The sequence below is a fragment of the Haliotis rufescens genome, unplaced genomic scaffold (genome assembly GCF_023055435.1).
Source record: "Haliotis rufescens isolate VD_foot unplaced genomic scaffold, xgHalRufe1.0.p SCAF_14, whole genome shotgun sequence".
Classification (NCBI taxonomy): domain Eukaryota; kingdom Metazoa; phylum Mollusca; class Gastropoda; order Lepetellida; family Haliotidae; genus Haliotis; species Haliotis rufescens.
This window is the reverse complement of record NW_025963824.1, coordinates 32,288,164-32,307,464: the sequence shown is the minus strand read 5'-3', so window position 1 is coordinate 32,307,464 and position 19,301 is coordinate 32,288,164. Positions and strand designations below refer to the sequence as shown.

The following is a 19,301-nucleotide window of genomic DNA, read 5'->3' as shown; positions in this document are numbered from 1 at the left end:
AAATGTCAAAAACTAAAATGGAAATGTCAAAAACCAAAACGAAAATGTCAAAAATCAAAACGAAAACGTCAAATACTAAAATGAAACCACAGAAAACTATTTCCACCGCGGTGTAAATATTATCACCGCGGTGTAAATAGTTTTCACCGCGGTGGAAATAGTTTTCTGTATTTTCATTTTAGTTTTTGACATTTTCGCTTTTGTTTTTGACATTTTCATTTTAGTTTTTGACATTTTCGTTTTTGGTTTTTGACATTTTCATTTTGGTTTTTGACATTTTCGTTTCACTTTTCTGCGATTCAATATCTTCTTTACACATGATTTATCACATATTTGGAAGACAAATCGTGTTAATTTGCAAAAGGTAACGACAAAAGTAAGTAAAATATCAAAATATGGAAAAACAGACACCATGTCCCTTATGGGCCTCCGTACCGTGGTTATATTTGTCCACAGCGAAGAATGTTACTCATGTCGACCAAAACAGCGTTGTATTACTGCATGGTAGTTGTTGGACCTGCTTCTTTTCACCGTGACATAATCACGTATAGAATATCTCGGCAAGCCCCATCACATTCCGTCTGACCCGTGAAGATCCGGGATAGACTAGGTCTTCACCGACCCATGCTTGCCGTAAAAGGTGACTATGCTTGTCGTAAAAGGCGACTATGCTTGTCGTAAGAGGCGACTGACGGGATCGGGTGGTCAGGCTCGCTGACTTGGTTGATGCATGTCATCGTATCCCAGTTGAGTTGATCGATGCGCATGTTAATCGGTAACGGTAACTGAAGTTAACAGACCCGTGAAGATCCGGGATAGAATAGGTCTTCAGCAACTCATGCTTGTCGTAAAGCAAGTGCTTGTCGTTAGAGGCGACTAAAATGATCGGGTGGTCAGGCTCGCTGCACGTCATCGCATTTCAGTTGCATGGATCGATGCGCATGTCAATCACTGGATTGTCGATTATGTTTACAGACAACCGTCATATAGTTGGAATAGTGCGGCTTTAAACAACAAACAAAACGTGGTGATAAAAAGACGGAGTTGGTGTTTGTTCACACACACTTCATTCTTTGTTTTAATTTAAGTTCGTTTCAGTGACATGACCAAGTTATGGTGGGTAGTTCACTTAAATGCTGTCATTCATTGTTTTTACGCGTTGCGTATGCGTTTAGGCTGGTGTACACTTTGGACTGTAAGTGAGTGAGTGAGTTTGGTTTTGCGCCGCTTTTAGTAATATTCGAGCAATATCAAGGCGGGGGACACCAGAAAAGGGCCTTTGGACCGTGAATATGTTTAATATGTATTGTTGACATCTAAATGATGGGATGTGCCGCATTTTAACATATGTTTCACTCTCACACATTTTATGCTCACACTCCTTGTATGGTGGCGAGGAGGCCTAGTCGTCTAAGGCGCCGTGATTCGCTGCGCAGACTTGCGTCCCTTGGGCACGCCAGAAACCTATGATTGTGGGTTCGAATCCCGGTTCGCCCCGATTATGTTTCTAGATTTGTCAGCACTTTACCAATGCTCGTGGGTTTCACCGAAGTGGTAAACGTCTGAGACCTGCATCACCTCGGGCTTTCCTCCTACATTAAGCTGACACGCCGTGATATAACTGGAATAATGTCAAAAACGACATTAATCCCAACTCACTCACTCACTCTAACCCAAGACCTTCCGCTCTTTTATAAATGTATTCTTATGTTTAGTGATATACGTTTATGGTTATTTACTAGTTTTAAATAAATTATGTGATAAGTCTTGTTATTTTACTGTCCTTCCTTATTTTACAACTTTTTTATAGTCACAATAAGGCTTAAATGTGTATTCAAATTTTAACTCACTCACTCACTAGACCACGGAGGTGGTCTAGTCTTCGTGTAGCTGTTCCAATGACATCATCACACAGCACAAGGACAGACGTTGTATACGTTTTATTAAAGAACATTACAAAATCCATATGAAAGGAGGTGCTATTTTATCATTGGCACGTTACAATTCGTTGCTGAACAACCATGCAATAAGTATTACTTACTATCAACATGAATTGCGAGCCAGGAAGTAAAAACGCCAACCAACTATCTTGCTGCATGGTGAGATCTTTGCTATAAGTGTAAATAGGCTCGCTGACTTGGTTGACGCATGTAATCGTATCCCAATTGCGTCAATCGATGCTCATGATTTCAATCACCAGATTTTCTGGCCCAGACTCGATTATTTACAGACCGCCGTGATATAGCTGGAATATTGCTGAGGGCGGCGTTTAAACAACAAACAAACAAACTAACAAACAAATCATAAGTGTAAAAGCGGCATACAAAGGAATGTCTAATTGAAAGGCTGCATAATAATTGAGTGAGTGTGTTAAGATTTAACGTTAAAGTCACATCGGCAGTATTTCAGCCATATCGTGACGAGTACATTAATGATACATATATTTATACAATATAAAAAGCTGTCAACGATGGACAGTACAATAACTAGAATAGCACAGAGACATTTTAAAACTAGTTGAGAATATATAAACGACAGAAGTATTATTGAACAACACAATAAAAATAAAAATGGGCTAGAGATCGTCAGTAACTAAAGGGAGATCACCACACTAGGGACCATTGGGACTTACAGTGCCTTTGCTTCCTGCATGGACCCCGGCAGGATTTATATCATCCCTTCAGTCACTGGCCATAGTTTTCCAGTTAAGCCTGAGATTAAAATGACAAAAATGCTACGTTTTAAAAGTCTGGTATGCATAAAAATAGTTTGAATGATTTGGGAAAAATCAATGCAGTCAAGCAGGACATGCTTGACCGTGATTCCTTCATCACAAGGGATACAAAACGGAGGATCCTCACCTTTTAACAACTACTCATGTGTATATCTAGAATGGCCAATACAACATCGTCGCATAATGACCTCTTCAAATCTGGACTGACAGCCCAAGTAGGTATAACCGATATTTGGTTTAATTTCATGTAATTTATTGATACCTACTTGGGTGTCCAACTTCTTTTGCATCAGATCACGAATAAAGATCTGATTACAGGTTTATAATCAGTGTATTGGATAAGAAGTGGTGTCACAGAATTGTTGAGTGCTGCTTTTGCTGCATCATCGGCCATTGTGTTGCCTTTAATGCCAACATGACTCGGCAACCAACAAAAGGCGATGTCGTATTGGCCAGTAGCAAGGTCATTAAATAATTCAATAATTTTGATTAAAAGTGGATGTTGACATGATATGTTATGGATAGCCTGCAGGCAAGGAAGAGAATCGGAAAATATGATAAATTTCTTATATTTTGACTGTTTACTGATATATTGTAAAGCTGTTAAAATGGCATTGGCCTCTGCTGTGAAAATAGAACTATTGTCGGGTAATCTGGAGGAGATAGTCCTGGATCCAATGACAGTGGCGCTAGCAACAGCGCCACTATCCTTGGATCCATCAGTAAATATAGATTTGTAAGTATTATAATTATGTGTTTCTTAATTCATTATATTTTTGTTGATGAATAAGTTGGTTTGTTTCCGATTTCTTTAATTTAGTTAATGTCAGATCCACCTTTGGCTTTATTAACTGCCAAGGTGGAGAAGACAAAAGCTGTGTGGGGGCTATATCTTCAAGATTAATTTTAGCCGCTAAAAAATCAGATTGAAGTCTTATTCCAAGTGGGGGGAGAACCGATGATTTTTTATTATAGAGATTTTCATAAAGGGGGTTAAAAACACAGTCATATGCTGGATTCGATTTATTAGAGCGTAACTTAGAGACATACTGTAAGGATAAATTAATTCGGCGTTGTTTAAGAGATGGCTCATCAACCTCAACGTACAGACTGTGAATAGGAGAAGTTCGGAAAGATCCAAGACATAGTCTTAGACCTTGATGATGGATCGTATCCAAAAGTTTAAGGTTGCTTTTGCAGGCTCCACCATAGATGATGGAGCTATAATCCAGTTTAGAGCGAATTAGTGCTCTGTATAATTGGAGTAGAGTTTTCTGATCCCCTCCCCACTTGGAATTTGAAACAATTTATTTTTTTAAATATTTTATGTGTGGTAAAAAGGCTAAATGGTGATCAAAAGTAAAATACCAAGGAACTTAGCCTCTTTTACAACTTTAATTGGAGTGCTATCTAAAACTAGATCAGGGTCTTTATGAGGTTTGTATTTCCTACAAATATGTATTCAATTTGTTTTCGATTTTGAATACTTAAAACCATTTTCCAACGACCATTTATTTATCTTATTTAGACACATTTGTAATTGTCTTTCGATAGTATGCATGTTTTTACCACGACATGATATGTTAAAATCATCCACGAATCGAGATCCATCAATGGAGTCATTTAAAACCTTAGAGAGGCTATTTATTTAAATACTGAACAATGTGACAGACAAAATACTGCCTTGTGGGACACCCTGATCCTGATTGTAATGATCAGACCGGGTAGAACCCACGCGGACTTGAAATTGTCTGTCAGTTGAATATAAATTGAGGCAAACGGCCTCGCAACCCAAAGTCATGTAAATCCTTTAAGACTTTAAATGTTTAATGAATGCAAAAGTAATGAGGGAAAACTCTTGATTCCCCAACTAAGTGAGTGAGTGAGATGGGTTTAACGCCGCTTTTAACAGTATTCCAGTTTTATCACAACGTGTCGGCTTAATGTGGGAGGAAAGCACCACGTGTATGGTGCTGACAAACCCAGAAACATAATCGGGGTGAACCGGGATTCGAACCAACGATCATAGGTTTATGGCATGCCCAAGGGACGCAACTCTGCACAGCGAATTGCGGCGCCCTAGACGACTGGGCCACCCGTGTCCCCCCTTCCCCCTTCCCCTCTTCACTTAGAAAACACAACTGGAAACACACAAGCTGGGCAAGTTGTATAAACTGCATGAGATACAGGACAATCAATAGTATTTCATAGTCCCAAATCACATCACCTCCATAGTGACGATATTAAATACGTTCGTTTAATGGAAGTTAATGAGTTACATTTTAACGTCGCATCGGCATTATCTCAGCAATATAGAGACGAGAACATTTATAATATCTACAAGCACGTTATATAAATACACAAGTCATAATCAAAAGCAAATTTGTGAAATATTTGAACATACCACTACTATTTACAACTGTTTGAAACGGGCGAAAAGCGACACCAAATCTTTAAAAAAACAATTAATTATTCAGATACAGTCTAGTATTTAAAATTTATGATACAGGCCAATTTCTTTCAAGTCGTTAAGGATTATTTTTAGATTTCCCGTTTGAAAATCCGAATCCCTTGCAATTGCAAAGTCCACTCAGTCAAGGTTCAACGAAGGTCTTGCAACAATCAATATTTTCTGTAAGCTTGTTTAACGTTGTTTGTTTGTGGTGTATTTCTGCACAGCGATTTGCAGCGACGGCTTAAGTTCTAACTGACTTCTTCAAGAATGTCAAGTGTCGATGATATATCATCTTGAAGTAGACACTCTTTTTACAAAGTACCTAAACATCTCTTCGTACCCTCGCTCCGTTGCAATCACGAAAGGCAACATATTGTGCTGGGCCTGACGTTGTGAAGATAAGCCCTCATACTCCACCAGATGTTTGACAATATCTAAATTACCCCCTAGACATGCCAGTAGTTAAGGATGAGATGTCCACTCAGTCAAGGTTCAACGAAAGTCTTGCAACAATCAATATTTTCTGTAAGCTTGTTTAACGTTGTTTGTTTGTGGTGTATTTCTGCACAGCGAATTGCAGCGACGGCTTAAGTTATGAATGTTTTCTTTAAGAATGTCATGTATCGATGATATATTATCTCGAAGTAGACACGCATTGCGGCACATTGTTTAGAAGAACAATTGTGGTACCAGCCATCATGGTGGAAATGTATGTGGCTCCGGTCCAGACCATCCAGATTAGTGTCTTTTTTTACAAAGTACCTAAACATCTCTTCATACCCTCGCTCCGCTGCAATCATGAGCGGCAACATATTGTGCTGACCATAACTTTGTAAGGATAAGCCCTCTTTCTCCACCAGATGTTTGACAATATCTAAATTACCCCCTAGACATGCCAGGTGAAGAATGGTGTTGCCCTTATAGTCTGTCTTTTTCGAATTTATTTTTTGTGTTTGTAGCAGCTTAAAAAAGTCTTCTTTATTTCCAGCTCTTGCGGAAATCATTAAGGGCGACCTGCCACGTGCGTGCTTGCCCTGGGGTACATGCTCTGGTGTAGTTTCACTACGATCTGTGGACATGGGATCGTCAATATCACGAGATGAGTTGCCTTCCTCTTTCTTCAGAACAATGTCATACAGTTGATTAATTGTTGTTGTCAGGATATCTATCGTAGCTTCAACTTCAACCAATGAGGACGATGTACGATGTTCTTGCATGTCTGTCTTCGTACCAACTGTTGTCTGCTTAGCAACACCTTTGCCAAAGGTCACATTCTCCAAGTGGATTTTAGCTCCAGACATATGCTCCCACAAAGCACCAGTGACAGTAGAACCAGTTATTGTCGTCACATTATCTTTGACATCTGTTTTAACGTTCACGTCACGTAATTGATCAGATTTAATGGAAGTAGATGTATGACCCTCCCCAAGCAAACCGGTGCCCATCTGTCCGAGTCCACTCATATTACCAGACACGTCTACTTTGTTTCCACTTGTATTTTCAGTAGTTGTTATATTGCCGTGTACAGTGCCTGCCGCGATAGCTACCCCTGCTGATCCCCCAGCCACTGCAGTCGTGGAGCCTTGGTTACACCCATGTCTACCACGGTCAGAAGGCACTGAGTCATTTTCACCATCAGCTTCTCTCATGTTGTTTTGGCCATAAATGATGAGGATTAACGAATAAAGTAAGGCCCAAAGTTTAGCTTCCACTTTCAATATAGTCGATATCGTGTCACCTGAAACGATGAATATTAGTTTTCTGAAATATGATGAATCTACAAAAGTACTATATTACCGACATTATCATCATATAAATCATCGTTTTCAATTATATGTTCTACAATTCTATAAACAGTTGTGTTTAACATGTTCATGTTCGTCTGTCTGTCGGTCTCGGTGCTTCTTTGTTTGACGAACAGACAGTTACTGGTACCCGTGAAGATCCGGGGTGGAATAGGTCTTCAGCAACCCATGCTTGCCGTAAATGGCGACTATGCTTGTCGTTGTTGTTTAACGCCGCACTCAGCAATATTCCAGCTGCATGGCGGCGGTTTGGAAATAATCGAGTATGGACCAGGCGATCCAGTGATTGACATCATGAGCATTGGTCCCCGCAATTTTGATACGATGACATGTATCAACCAAGTCAACGAGCCCGACCACCCGATCCCGTTTGTCTTATGGCTAACATCGGTTGCTGAAGACCAATTCTAACCCGGATTAACACGGATACAATGGGTATGCGTTCCCCTTCCTCCCATAACGCATGCCCGAGCATAAGACTGCAGTGGATTACCCATAAGAGACTCTCGACGATGACCGTAAGGCGTCGCCTCAGAGTGGCTGGTTATGACGCCAGAAGACCAGTAAAACGTCCTCAACTGACTGAGAGGCACATGCGGAATCGTCTGATATGGTGTCGTGTCCGTAGTCGATGGAACGTGGCCAACTGGAGAAGGATCCATTGGTCTGACGAGTGTCGAATGCTGCTACGAACTGTTGATGGTCGAATACGTGTTTGGAGGAAACGTAACACTCGTTTTTGCACCAAGGAACATCCAGAAGACCTTAGCATGTGGCGGGGGTCTGTCATGATATGGGGTTGTGTTTCCTTTGGCTGCAAACTTCCGCTGGTGACAATTCGTGGAAACCTGAATGGCCAACAATACCAAGATGCCGTTCTTCGTCCAGTGGTAGTCCCTCATTTTGACAACCATCCTCTTCAGACAAGACCTGTTTACATGGACGACAATGCTAGACCACACAGATCTCGGGCAGTTTTGGCTTATTTGCGTCAAGAAGCTATTGCCACTCTTCCTTGGCCGACCTGTAGTCCGGATCTTAATCCGATTGAGCATCTCTGGGACATTCTTGGCCGGAAATTCAGATATCGTGATCCCCCAGTTCAAAATCTCGCTGGACTTGAAGCCGCACTTCATGAAGAATGGATCCGTTTGCCTCAGAGAAGCATTCAACGACTTGTAATGAGTATGAGGCGTAGGGTTGAAGCTGTGGTCAATGTCCGTGGATCATACACACGTTACGGACGTTTCTGTCTTGCAATAGACTCTGCACTCCCTATAGGATGTCTATGTTACACCTGATATGGTCTGCTGATATCATGACAGTTACATGACAAAAAAAAGTTTTTCATTGTTTTCTAATCCTTCAATTTCAGGTCTTCGGTAAAATTCCTTTCTGTTCATATTCTTTTGGAACACAAGATAAACTTGCTTTGGGACAACTTTTGCATCACATGAGGTTCACATATACGGCTTATAACAATCGTACATCTCGTTATAATAGTCATCATTAAGTGCCAAAAGTAACAGCTCACAAATATGGTGGGTGGCGCTTAACTTTTGTACATGGGTGTATATATAGTTATATGTTTTAATGGTTAGAAGCTAGTTTTAGATAATAATCTGTGATATTCTAGTTATTTTATAGTCCTCTGTTGACATAATACTATAGTTTCAATGCATTTCTTTTGTATAACATTTTATAATCACGATATGGCTGAAATACTGCCGATGTGACTTTAAAAATTTAACTCACTCAAATTGCCACGTATCCGTCGCCATCGCCTCCGGAAGGGACACGCTAGATGCATCCCCGAGACAATCGTTCAAAGATGCAAGCCAAGGCTTTTACATGTGGACATTGGCGGTTGAACTCTATGACATCTCCATGATATACTTACCTTCGTCTCCAAACCACAGCACAAATCCAAGTACAATGAAGCCATCTTTGACCGTATCACCATTCAGGATAGCTGCTGTTATAAGCAGCCAGTATCCAGATGCTAGTGCGATGTCACCGACATTTGAGCCCCTTGACAATGTCATAAATCCAAAATGCACTTCACCTGAAAAAGAGGTATGTGAAGGGAGAGCTTATTGAACATATAACTAAGATAAGTGAAAATAATAACAAGAATAGCATCTAAGTGGAATTGTGAAGTAAACTAACTAATATACATGGATTTTCTGTTCCTTAGGGGGAGCACGGGTGGCCCAGTCGTCTAAGGCGCCGGAATTCGCTGAGCACGCCAGAAACCTATGATTGTGGGTTCGAATCCCGGAACACTCCGATTATGTTTCTAGGTTTGTCAGCACCATACCCGTGCTCGTGGGCATCACCAAAGTGGTAAACGTCTGACACCTGCACCACTTCGGGCTTTCCTCCCACATTAAGCTGACACGCCGTGATATAACTGGAATACTGTTAAAAGCGGCGTTAAACCCAACTCACTCACTCTGTTCCTTAGACAGATGTTTACACCCAACTAAACACTAACATCTTATAAATAGAGGTTATTTCGTGAGTGTGTTTTAGGATGGTGAATATCATGTTGTATATAGCGAGTCTCAGCGATTTAACGTGATCACCTCTCTATCATAATTATGGTGGAGACCTTTAATAACAAGGTCAAAGATTAGTCAGACAACAGTCGGACGGCGGCTAAAGTCACAACAGACAGTACTGTTCCAAGTAAAACTTGTTTTTTAGTGGCTATACTACCATATCGGGAAAAGACAGTTGCCTGCACATAATGTTCATAGTATTGGTTAAAGCGCAGAAATAACTTTGTCAGTGGTCGTCTTTCGCGTCAATCCATAGGGGCGCTCGCAAAAGTAAAAATCACTACTGAGCATGAAATTTCGTTAAGAGTATGTCTGTCTAGAGTCACTGACAGGACATAACGAGATGCTAAACGTGTGAACATTCGGGGTAGAATAGGTCCTCAGCAACCCATGCTTGTCATAAAATGCGACGAACGGAATCATTATCTTTCGGCACCACAGAAAAAAAACGTCGTGTCGACCACCCCACACTCCCCCAAACAAACAGCCTTACCCCAAGACATACAGAACATTAAACATGGGTTCCCTAAGTTCTATCCATGTCTTAACCTCTTGCGGATCAATTGCTTGATAAAGGTACAAATATCATTGTGGACCCGTGAAGATCCGGGGTAGATCATTTTAAGGAAATATTGATCTTACCTGCAAGAAATATGCCCTGATTCCGACCTAAATATAGGATCGCCCCGATCTCGAGAAGAATAAAAGCAACACCCATGATGTAATATGCTGCCGTCGAAATCATGATGATAATCTGAAAGAAAAGATGTAGTGTGTTTGAGTATTAAATGTAATTAATTTGTTTGTTTTCTCTTTGAATATGCAATATTATACATATTGCTACGATTCCAGATTCCATGTCTTTATGTTACCATAAATCGTAAGAGAAGGTCACTCTCACTATCGGACCAGAGGCTGATAATGTGTGTGGATTGGGCATCCTAACGCTGATTTTGTATTGCTTTTTACAAGTGTTTTTAGTTGTTATGATTAAATAAGTAGTCTGTGAAGTTGTTATTGCTGAAATATTAACAAATCCGCGTACAAATATAGTGACGTCTATTTTTGTATATGGACTATAGGTTTCTTATCCCGGAGTGCATAAACAAAACAAATGCTTATAATTTAATCGTTCAACGATGCGATATGCATACTGGTAGACGAACTTTCATCATCATGCTCAGCCTGAACCTGGATACTGTTAGCTTGACGACAGCTTCGGTGGTACTCGGATACAGTCGGTGGTACTCGGACACAGTCGGCTGTACCCGGACAGCAGAGGACAGAAGTCGGACACTTCATACGTTGTTCTTTTTTTAAAAAAATGCATTGGACAGCGACGTTAACGGCACGGACGGCACTGGGACTCGTGATAAGTCGACAAACCGTGTACAGGAGACTGCGGGCACATGGTATCCGAGCACGTCGCCCCTACCGCGGAGCGTTCCTGACACCTCAACACCGACTCAACAGACGGATATGGGGCAGGCGACTTCGACGGTGGCAACGGTGGAACTGGGCACGTGTCATGTTTTCTGACGACAGCAGATTTTGCATCTTCAGGAACGACGGCCGGCAGCGTGTGTACCGAAGAGTAGGTGAACGTTTGGCACCGAACTGCATCCATCAAGTCAGGCCATATGGAGGCGGAGGTTTAATGGTTTGGGGTGGAATCTGCGATGACGTCAAAACGAGACTCATCATTATTCGAGGAAACCTGAATGCACAGCGTCGTCAGCGTTATCGTGATGACATCTTACAACCAGTTGTGGTGCCATTCCTCCAACAACAGCCTAATGGTATCATTTTCCAGCACGATAATGCGAGGCCTCACACGGCAAGGCTGACCCAGAACTTCCTAGCAAACGCCAACATTCACGTTTTACCATGGCCGACATGTTCACCGGAAATGAACCCAATCGAACACATCTGGGACATTTTCGGCCGCAAAGTCAGGCATCGCCCTGTGCCTCCAGTTAACCTCCAGGAATTAGAACAATGCCTCCTCTATAAATGGCAACCCATCCCCCCCCCCCCCCCCCCCCCCCCCCCCAACGTCATCAGACGTCTGACGTCATCAGCCCGTAGACGTGTACTAGCGTGTATTGACGCTCACGGTGGACATACCCGGTACTAACGTGACTTTGAGACGTGTGTTGTGACATTTTCCACACTTGACTCATCAACTGTGTTCAAATGAAACCCCCGCGTCTTTACATGTCTGTCCTCATGATTGTAAAGGATTAATTACAATGAATTTTTGTACACATACTGTGAAAACATTACTCAAGTCATATACCAATTTGAAATGTCTGTATCGTTTAGTTTTTTTTGTAATGTCCTTTCAAACACGTGGTATCGTTTCTTTTGGACATTAGTTTAGAATGGAATGGCGACATTGACACATACACCTCATTTTTAACAAGTTGTATCATACATGACTGGTTATTTTTCGCAGAGTCGCAGAGTATCTTTTGCACTTTTATTTTATAATATAATCTCCATTGACCTCAATAGACTTATTCCATTTGTCCTTCAAGCTTTTAATACCACTTTTATAGAAATCCGCGGATTGGCCCTCTAACAACGTATCTATGGCAACCTTTATGTCCTCGTTATCCTGGAAGCGTCTTCCACGTACGGCAGATTTCATTTGTCGGACCAGGAAATAGCCACTGGGGGCTAAATCTGAGCTGTAGGGTGGTTGATTTAACTGTTCGAATCCACATTCACATATGGCGGCCTGTGCAATTCTCGACTTGTGAACCAGAGCGTTGTCATGCAAAAGTAGAATACGTGTTAACATCCCACGGCGTTCTTTCATTTCATGAGCATAATACTGTTCATTGATTGTAGTTTTTGGTGGCATGTAATCAATCAGTAATATGTGTCTTGCATCCCAAAATATGGTGGCCAATACCTTGCCAGCCGATGGTTGCGTGCGAAACTTCCTCAGAGGCGGAGAATTGGGGTGCTTCCATTGCATGGATACCAATTTAGTTTCTGGGTCCCAGTGTATCACCTGTCACGAGACGAGAAAGAAATCCGGCTTCATCAGCAGTATAGAGATCCAGGAGGTCTCGACAACTTTCAGTTCTGAGGTTTCTAGGTACCCATCTTGCAGATACCTTGGACATACCAAGATGCTCATGAATAATGGTTACAACAGATCCAACTGATATTGAGAATTTCCTAGAAAGTACAGATACTTTTACTCGTCGGTCAGGCAAAATTCTTCTTTCTATAGCAGCAATGGATTCCGATTGGGTGGCATCTGAAGGCCTGTCTGACCTTGGGTCATCGTCTATGGACTCCCTACCCCTTTAAACTGTAGAGACCAACGGCAAACTGTGGAATAGTCAGGAGCATCCTTACCCATCACTTTACGCATGCGATCATGGATTTCCTTTGCTTTGTGTCCCTCCTTGCATTGGTAAGGAACTTTATTGCAGCGCGTTGTTCATGTTTGAGAGAATCCATGATTGTGACCACCCTTAGGTGAATGAAGCCATCACATCACTTATTGTTGTGTCTGGAACTTGTTATGACAACCTGATGTTTTGACTAGTGTCACACCTGCCACAAGTTGACATTGTTTGTGTAAACACAAATGCCAAAGTTGCAAAACTTATTGGACGACCCTCGTATATGTATTACCAATACTATAATGAGTCCATTTTGGCACGACCATACCCAATCTTTGTATAACCCATTGGGCGAGTTGATCCTCTTCATCTTTTTGATATTCCATTGGCACTTTCAGTTTTATTTTATCACAGAGTCTAGCTTAAGGAATAACATAAGATACAGCAGCTTTTCCTACAGGCATTCTGCGAACGGTGGCTGCTTCAGTTGCCTTTTATAGAGTTCAAGGTTAAGCAAATGTTTACGTTCATGTTGGCTCACTTCCTAAATGTTGTAAAATGTATTTAGTAGATCGAAATAAATAATAAAGACTATAGATATTAAAAAATCTGTAAAATTAAAATGCAATAATCGATAATGACACACAGACTATTAAGAACGTTTTTGAAGAAAATCTACTTTATTTTATGAAGAGGTTTAACGTAGACATCTAAATATTATTACTTTATGATATTACGCAAATAAAGATTTATTTTCCATCTTATTTTATAAATCATGCATGAAGTTATATTAATCATTATATCACTATGCACACTAAAAATAAAAAATATTATATGTTAAAATGTAAAGATCTTTCATTGATTAATTTTGAATAAACATGTCCGAGTACTCCCTTTCCAATTTTTTCATCGAGGTGGTACCCGGACATAGCTTAAACAGTACTACTTATTGAATTTTCAAGTCATCTTCTTTCATGGAATGTCGTTACATTTACTTAAAGTCCTACCATACACCAAAGTTAATTTAAAATAAATCACACATTTAAGACTGAAAACAGCGTTGCTTAGCGATAATGTATGAAAACGTAGAGGCGTTCCAATCATGTATGAGTGAGTGAGTGAGTTGGGTTTAACGCCGCTTTTAACATTATTCCAGCTATATCACGGCGTGTCAGCTTAATGTGGGAGGAAAGCCCGAAGTGATGCAGGTGTCAGACGTTTATCACTTCGGTGAAACCCACGAGCACGTGTATGGTGCTGACAAACCTAGAAACATAATCGGGGCGAACCGGGATTCGAACCTACAATCATAGGTTTCTGGCGTGCCCAAGGGACGCAACTCTGCACAGCGAATCGCGGCGCCTTAGACGACTGGGCCACCCGTGCCCCCAATTATGTTTGAAAGGTGATCGTGGACGGTTTGTTTAGAGAGTTATCTCTAGCAGACACATTTTTAACGGCCCATGGGGAAAACGGATTATGCTTGCCTGTTAATTTGGGGCTTAAGCAGTTTATCTCATTAGCTATAAATAAATGTTCGGTGAGTGTCCGGCTTCTGCTGCCCCCGCTCTACGTCATAAATTATTTTATAGACCAGCACCAAGTGTTTTAGATTTTATAAAAAAAAATGTCATATACTAACTTACACAATAACTGAAAGATATTTCTTTGTTAAATTTTATGTTTTATTCCCCCTCCCCCTGCTCTCTTGCTAGTTGAGGTTGGAGATGAGAAACACATGCATAAAATATGAATAACCTTAGACAATGATATTTTGCATGCCATAATCTGGGGACCCGCAGAGTTTCACGAGCACGAGGTGTGACTCTACCAAAACACCTTGCTACTGGGCAATGAAAACATGTGACGGAAACGACAAAAATACTACTTTCATCACTTGAAAATATTTTGACGATTACCAGGGTTTTCACGATCAAGGTTCCCGATGTAGGCAAGACGAACCCGACGAGAAAAACACTGTTGAAAATCATGTTGAAAAATTGCCGTAGTTATTTTAAGAAATCCTATTCATATACTGCAATTATAACGACCGTACACGTCTAAGGCGCCGCGAATCGCTGTGCAGAGTTGCGTCCCCTGGACACGCCAGAAACCTATGATTGTGGGTTCGAATCACGGTTCACCCCGATTATGTTTCTAGGTTTGTCAGCACCATACCCGTGCTCGTGGGTTTCACCGAAGTGGTAAACGTCTGAGACCAGCATCACTTCGGGCTTTCCTCCCACATTAAGCTGACACGCCGCGATATAACTGGAATACTGTTAAAAGCGGCGTTAAACCCAACTCACTCACTCACTTATTCATGATGACAAACGTATTTCATTCTCGTCCAGAGAATACAAGCGCAGGACTATAATGTGTGTGTTGGACTGGAATAAAAACATATATCGTGGACATTCCACAGTGACATTTTATGAAGACTTGAAGATGACATAGCAGGTGGGTTTTTGAAACCAGAGACCTACGCGTTTGTTGAAACAGTCTTGGAATCGTTTGATGAATATTTATTATCATTAAATCTTACGTCCTTGTTTTCAAACGGCCAACGTGGGTGGGTGTTCATATGTCTTCAGCCGTTTACGCATTAACCGATGGAATTTTTGTGTTATCATGACGTCATATTGACCTGTCAGATCACTGGTATAAGCTCCGCCCACTGGTAGTGCGGTAGATATGAGCCCAGCTGATGATTAGTTTTGAGTGAGTGAGTGAGTGAGTTGGGTTTAACGCCTCTTTTAACAGTATTCCAGTCATATCGGGTTGAGTCAGCTTAATGTGGGAGGAAAGCCCGAAGTGGTGCAGGTATCAGACGTTTGCCACTTCGGTGAAACCCACGAGCACGGGTATGGTGCTGACAAACCTAGAAACATAATCGAGGCGAACCGGGATTCGAACCCACAATCATAGGTTTCTGGCGTGACCAAGGGACGCAACTCTGCATAGCGAATCGCGGCGCCTTAGACGACTGGGCCACCTGTGCCCCCGATTAGTTTTGAAAATACCTCCATGCAGATTCTATAAGTTGTAGCAGGATCACGAGGGATAGATGAATGTTTTGTCATCCGCCTCCGGCACGTGGTATAAAACCTAACGACGGACGCATAAGGTGTGGTGAAATTGAGTAACGTCGCGTCCAAGATTATTGCACTTACATAGCGACGTGTGTGTGTGTGTGTGTGTGTGTGTGTGTGTGTGTGTGTGTGTGTCAGTGTGTGTGTGTGTGTGTGTGTCAGTGTGTGTGTGTGTGTGTCAGTGTGTGTGTGTGTGTGTGTGTGTGTGTGTGTGTGTGTGTGTCAGTGTGTGTGTGTGTGTGTGTGTGTGTGTGTGTGTCAGTGTGTGTGTGTGTGTGTGTGTGTCAGTGTGTGTGTCAGTGTGTGTGTCAGTGTGTGTGTGTGTGTGTGTGTGTGTGTGTGTGTGTGTGTGTGTGTGTGTGTGTGTGTCAGTGTGTGTGTGTGTGTGTGTGTGTCAGTGTGTGTGTGTGTGTGTGTGTGTGTGTGTGTGTGTGGCTGCTTGTACTAGTCCGGACTGATGCCGATTTATAGTGCTAGCACACTGAGATACCATGACGCAGTTTAACATGAATACCCCACTCAGACACAGTATACTGACTCCGAGCCGACCAGTCCTTGTTTTAGTCCCTTAATGCCGAGCGCCAGACAGGGTAACAACACGTACCATCTTTTAACGTCTTTTGGTATGACGCGGCCGGGGATCGAACCCCGGACCTTCCGCTCTCCGGGCGGACGCTCTACCACTAGACCACGGAGGCGGCCAGGGACGCATAAAACCCATGTACCCCGAGTGATCCTGCTACAACGAATTTATCTTACCAACATGTCTTAATATGACATAATATTTTGCTTTGAAGCCGGTATAAGGGATTTATTCCCCCGCTGAGAAATGTATTCCTCTTGAAGGCGGGATACACAGTATTTTATCAAGATTATGTGGGCCAATCAGATCTCATCATTCTGACATGGAGGTATGAGAAATGTATGTTAACAGAAATAACGTGCCTACTCACCACGCAGTTTAGACCAACTATTGCCGCCTTTAGTCAAACATTTATACCACTGGTAATTAACATTGTGACAAGTGCTTTAACGTTCTTAATAGTCTGAAAGCAATTTCGTATAATAGTTCACATAAATACAACTTGTGTCGTAAAAGGTACGAGTGACGAGTGTTAACTAATGTGAACACTATAAAACTTACAATACAGTAAAGTACGGTTATAACGAACTCAAAGGGAACACTGATTTTAGTTCGTAATAACCGTAGTTCGTCATAAGCATATTTACAGCATATATACAACAGAAATAACGTGCCTACTCACCACGCAGATTAGGCCAACTATTGCCGCCTTTAGTCAAACATTTAAACCACTGGTAACATTGTGCCAAGTGCTTGGTGTCATAACGCCCTGTCCATATTGTGAGATTTGTTTTGACGACAACTCCACGTAACAACGCACGTTACCAGTTGTAACCGATATATTTGTTTGCGTGCACGACGGTTTCACAGGAGCTTGTAATTCCGAGAAGCGGCGTGACCTCGGTTTTTACGTCATGTCTAGAAATACACCAAATTCAATTCAGTTCTTTATTCCGCATAATAACAATACTGGTCACACGGCGAGAGAAAGGGTTCAACCAGAGACAGCTATACTTCTTTTGTGCATTCCATAATAAATAGACATTGCAATATTTTGTATTAAAATCTCATTTACATAATGTGAAATTCATCTTTAATATAGGACAAATTACATGTTCTACAAGTTTTTAGGCGAGGTGATTTTAGGCGGGATTAACGTGTTATTGCACTAATATAGTGCGCGCGTGCGTGCCTGTGTGTGCGCGCGCGCATGTGTGTGTGTGTCTGCTTTTTCTAGTCTGGACTCCCTGAGAGTGGCATCTATATTGAAGTGTTGAATATCAACTAGTGTTTTAATTTATTGATTGTGGTTTGCAAACACCCACTGGTGACCAAAGTGGTGGCATAAATCCTGCTGGGGCTCATGCAGGAAGCAAAAGCACTGTAAGTCCCCATGATCCCCAGTCTAGCTGTGGTTATCAGTGGTCTTTTGCCTGGTTTTAATTTATGTTAACTAATCTACTGAAAAAATCTTTCTTTGTTTTGATATTGCTCAGGATTTTTAAATATCTAAACTGTGATATTTACCTTATTGTTTTACTTTCCTTCGTCGGCAGGTCTTTGATAATACGGTAAACTACGTTTATAACGAACCGACGGATATAACGAACTCTTTTTGGTTCCGTCTATTTGCTTATATATGCTATATATATGCTTATAACGAGCTACGGTTATAACGAACTAAATTTGGTGGACCCTTTGGGTTCGGTATAACCGTAGTTTGCTGTAATAACTAACTCATCGCGATATGGCTGCAATATTACCTATGCAGTATTTTAACTCACTCATTCACTCTAGTCTGGACTAATGCGCGTTGTAAAGTGCTAGCCTACGGAGATACAATGTCGCAGTTGAATATGGATACCTCACCTAGACACAGCATACTGAGTATAGCCGACCAACCCCTAATGCCGAGCGCCAGGCAGAGAAACAACAAGTACCTTCGGTTAACGTGCCTCGCCCAATATTTGTTTCTGCTCACCTAATATGACACCGTTTGCGACAACTTAAGACACCATAACTAATAGTATTATGCCTCAAAGTGAGATTGACCAATCATAGGGCAGAACTACCAACCCCATATACCGCCAGAATAGGTCTTCAGCAACCCATGCGTGCCGTAAAAGGCGACTATGCTTGTCGTAAGTGGCGACTAACGGGATCGGGTTGTCAGGCTCGCTGACTTGGTTAATGCATGTCATCGTATCCCAATTGCGTGGATCGATGCTCATGATGTCAATCACTGGATTGTCTGGTCCTGAGTCGATTATTTACAGACCGCGGTCATATAGTTGGAACATAGCTGAGTGCGGCATTAAACAAGAAACAAACCGGTCCAGACTGGCTAAATGTGTCCGGCTGTCTCAAGAGAGGATATGAATTTGGTGGATAATTGGGAATCTAACCGCGTCAAATAACAAAGTCTCTAGAAATCTGTGTATGGGGCCCCCTGAGATGGCACCTTTATGTTTCTTCTTGTCGACTATGACTGGCGATACGGCGCCTATCTCCATTCTATCTTGGTAGGTCGAATTCAGATCCGCAAAGGTAAGTTTTCTCACCGATCGAACTTCCCTGAAAGCATTAACTTCACATTAACACAACTTGAGTCCTAAAATGTACGAGTGTCGCAGAAATATTGTTATATACTGTCATTATATGTAGTTTTAACTATTTTTAACTCTATAAAACTTACAATACAGC

At 41.6% G+C, this 19,301-nt stretch overlaps 1 protein-coding gene across 2 annotated transcripts; it reads right to left on the bottom strand.

Moving 5' to 3' along the window:
• Positions 1-4,794: 4,794 nt before the first annotated feature.
• LOC124143348 lies at positions 4,795-17,422 on the bottom strand. Of its 2 annotated transcripts, none has more exons than XM_046512304.2 (4): positions 16,969-17,024; positions 10,201-10,312; positions 8,895-9,059; positions 4,795-6,927 (listed from the first exon to the last, which is right to left on the bottom strand). In XM_046512304.2, the coding sequence occupies exons 2-4, from the start codon at positions 10,301-10,303 to the stop codon at positions 5,777-5,779; spliced, it is 1,419 nt and encodes a 472-aa protein (XP_046368260.2). In that variant the 5' UTR covers positions 10,304-10,312; positions 16,969-17,024; the 3' UTR covers positions 4,795-5,776. The 2 variants fall into 2 exon arrangements, with proteins under 2 accessions (XP_046368260.2, XP_046368259.2); XM_046512303.2 differs by lacking the exon at positions 16,969-17,024 and adding an exon at positions 17,281-17,422 and having other exon boundaries at positions 4,796-6,927.
• Positions 17,423-19,301: the final 1,879 nt, after the last annotated feature.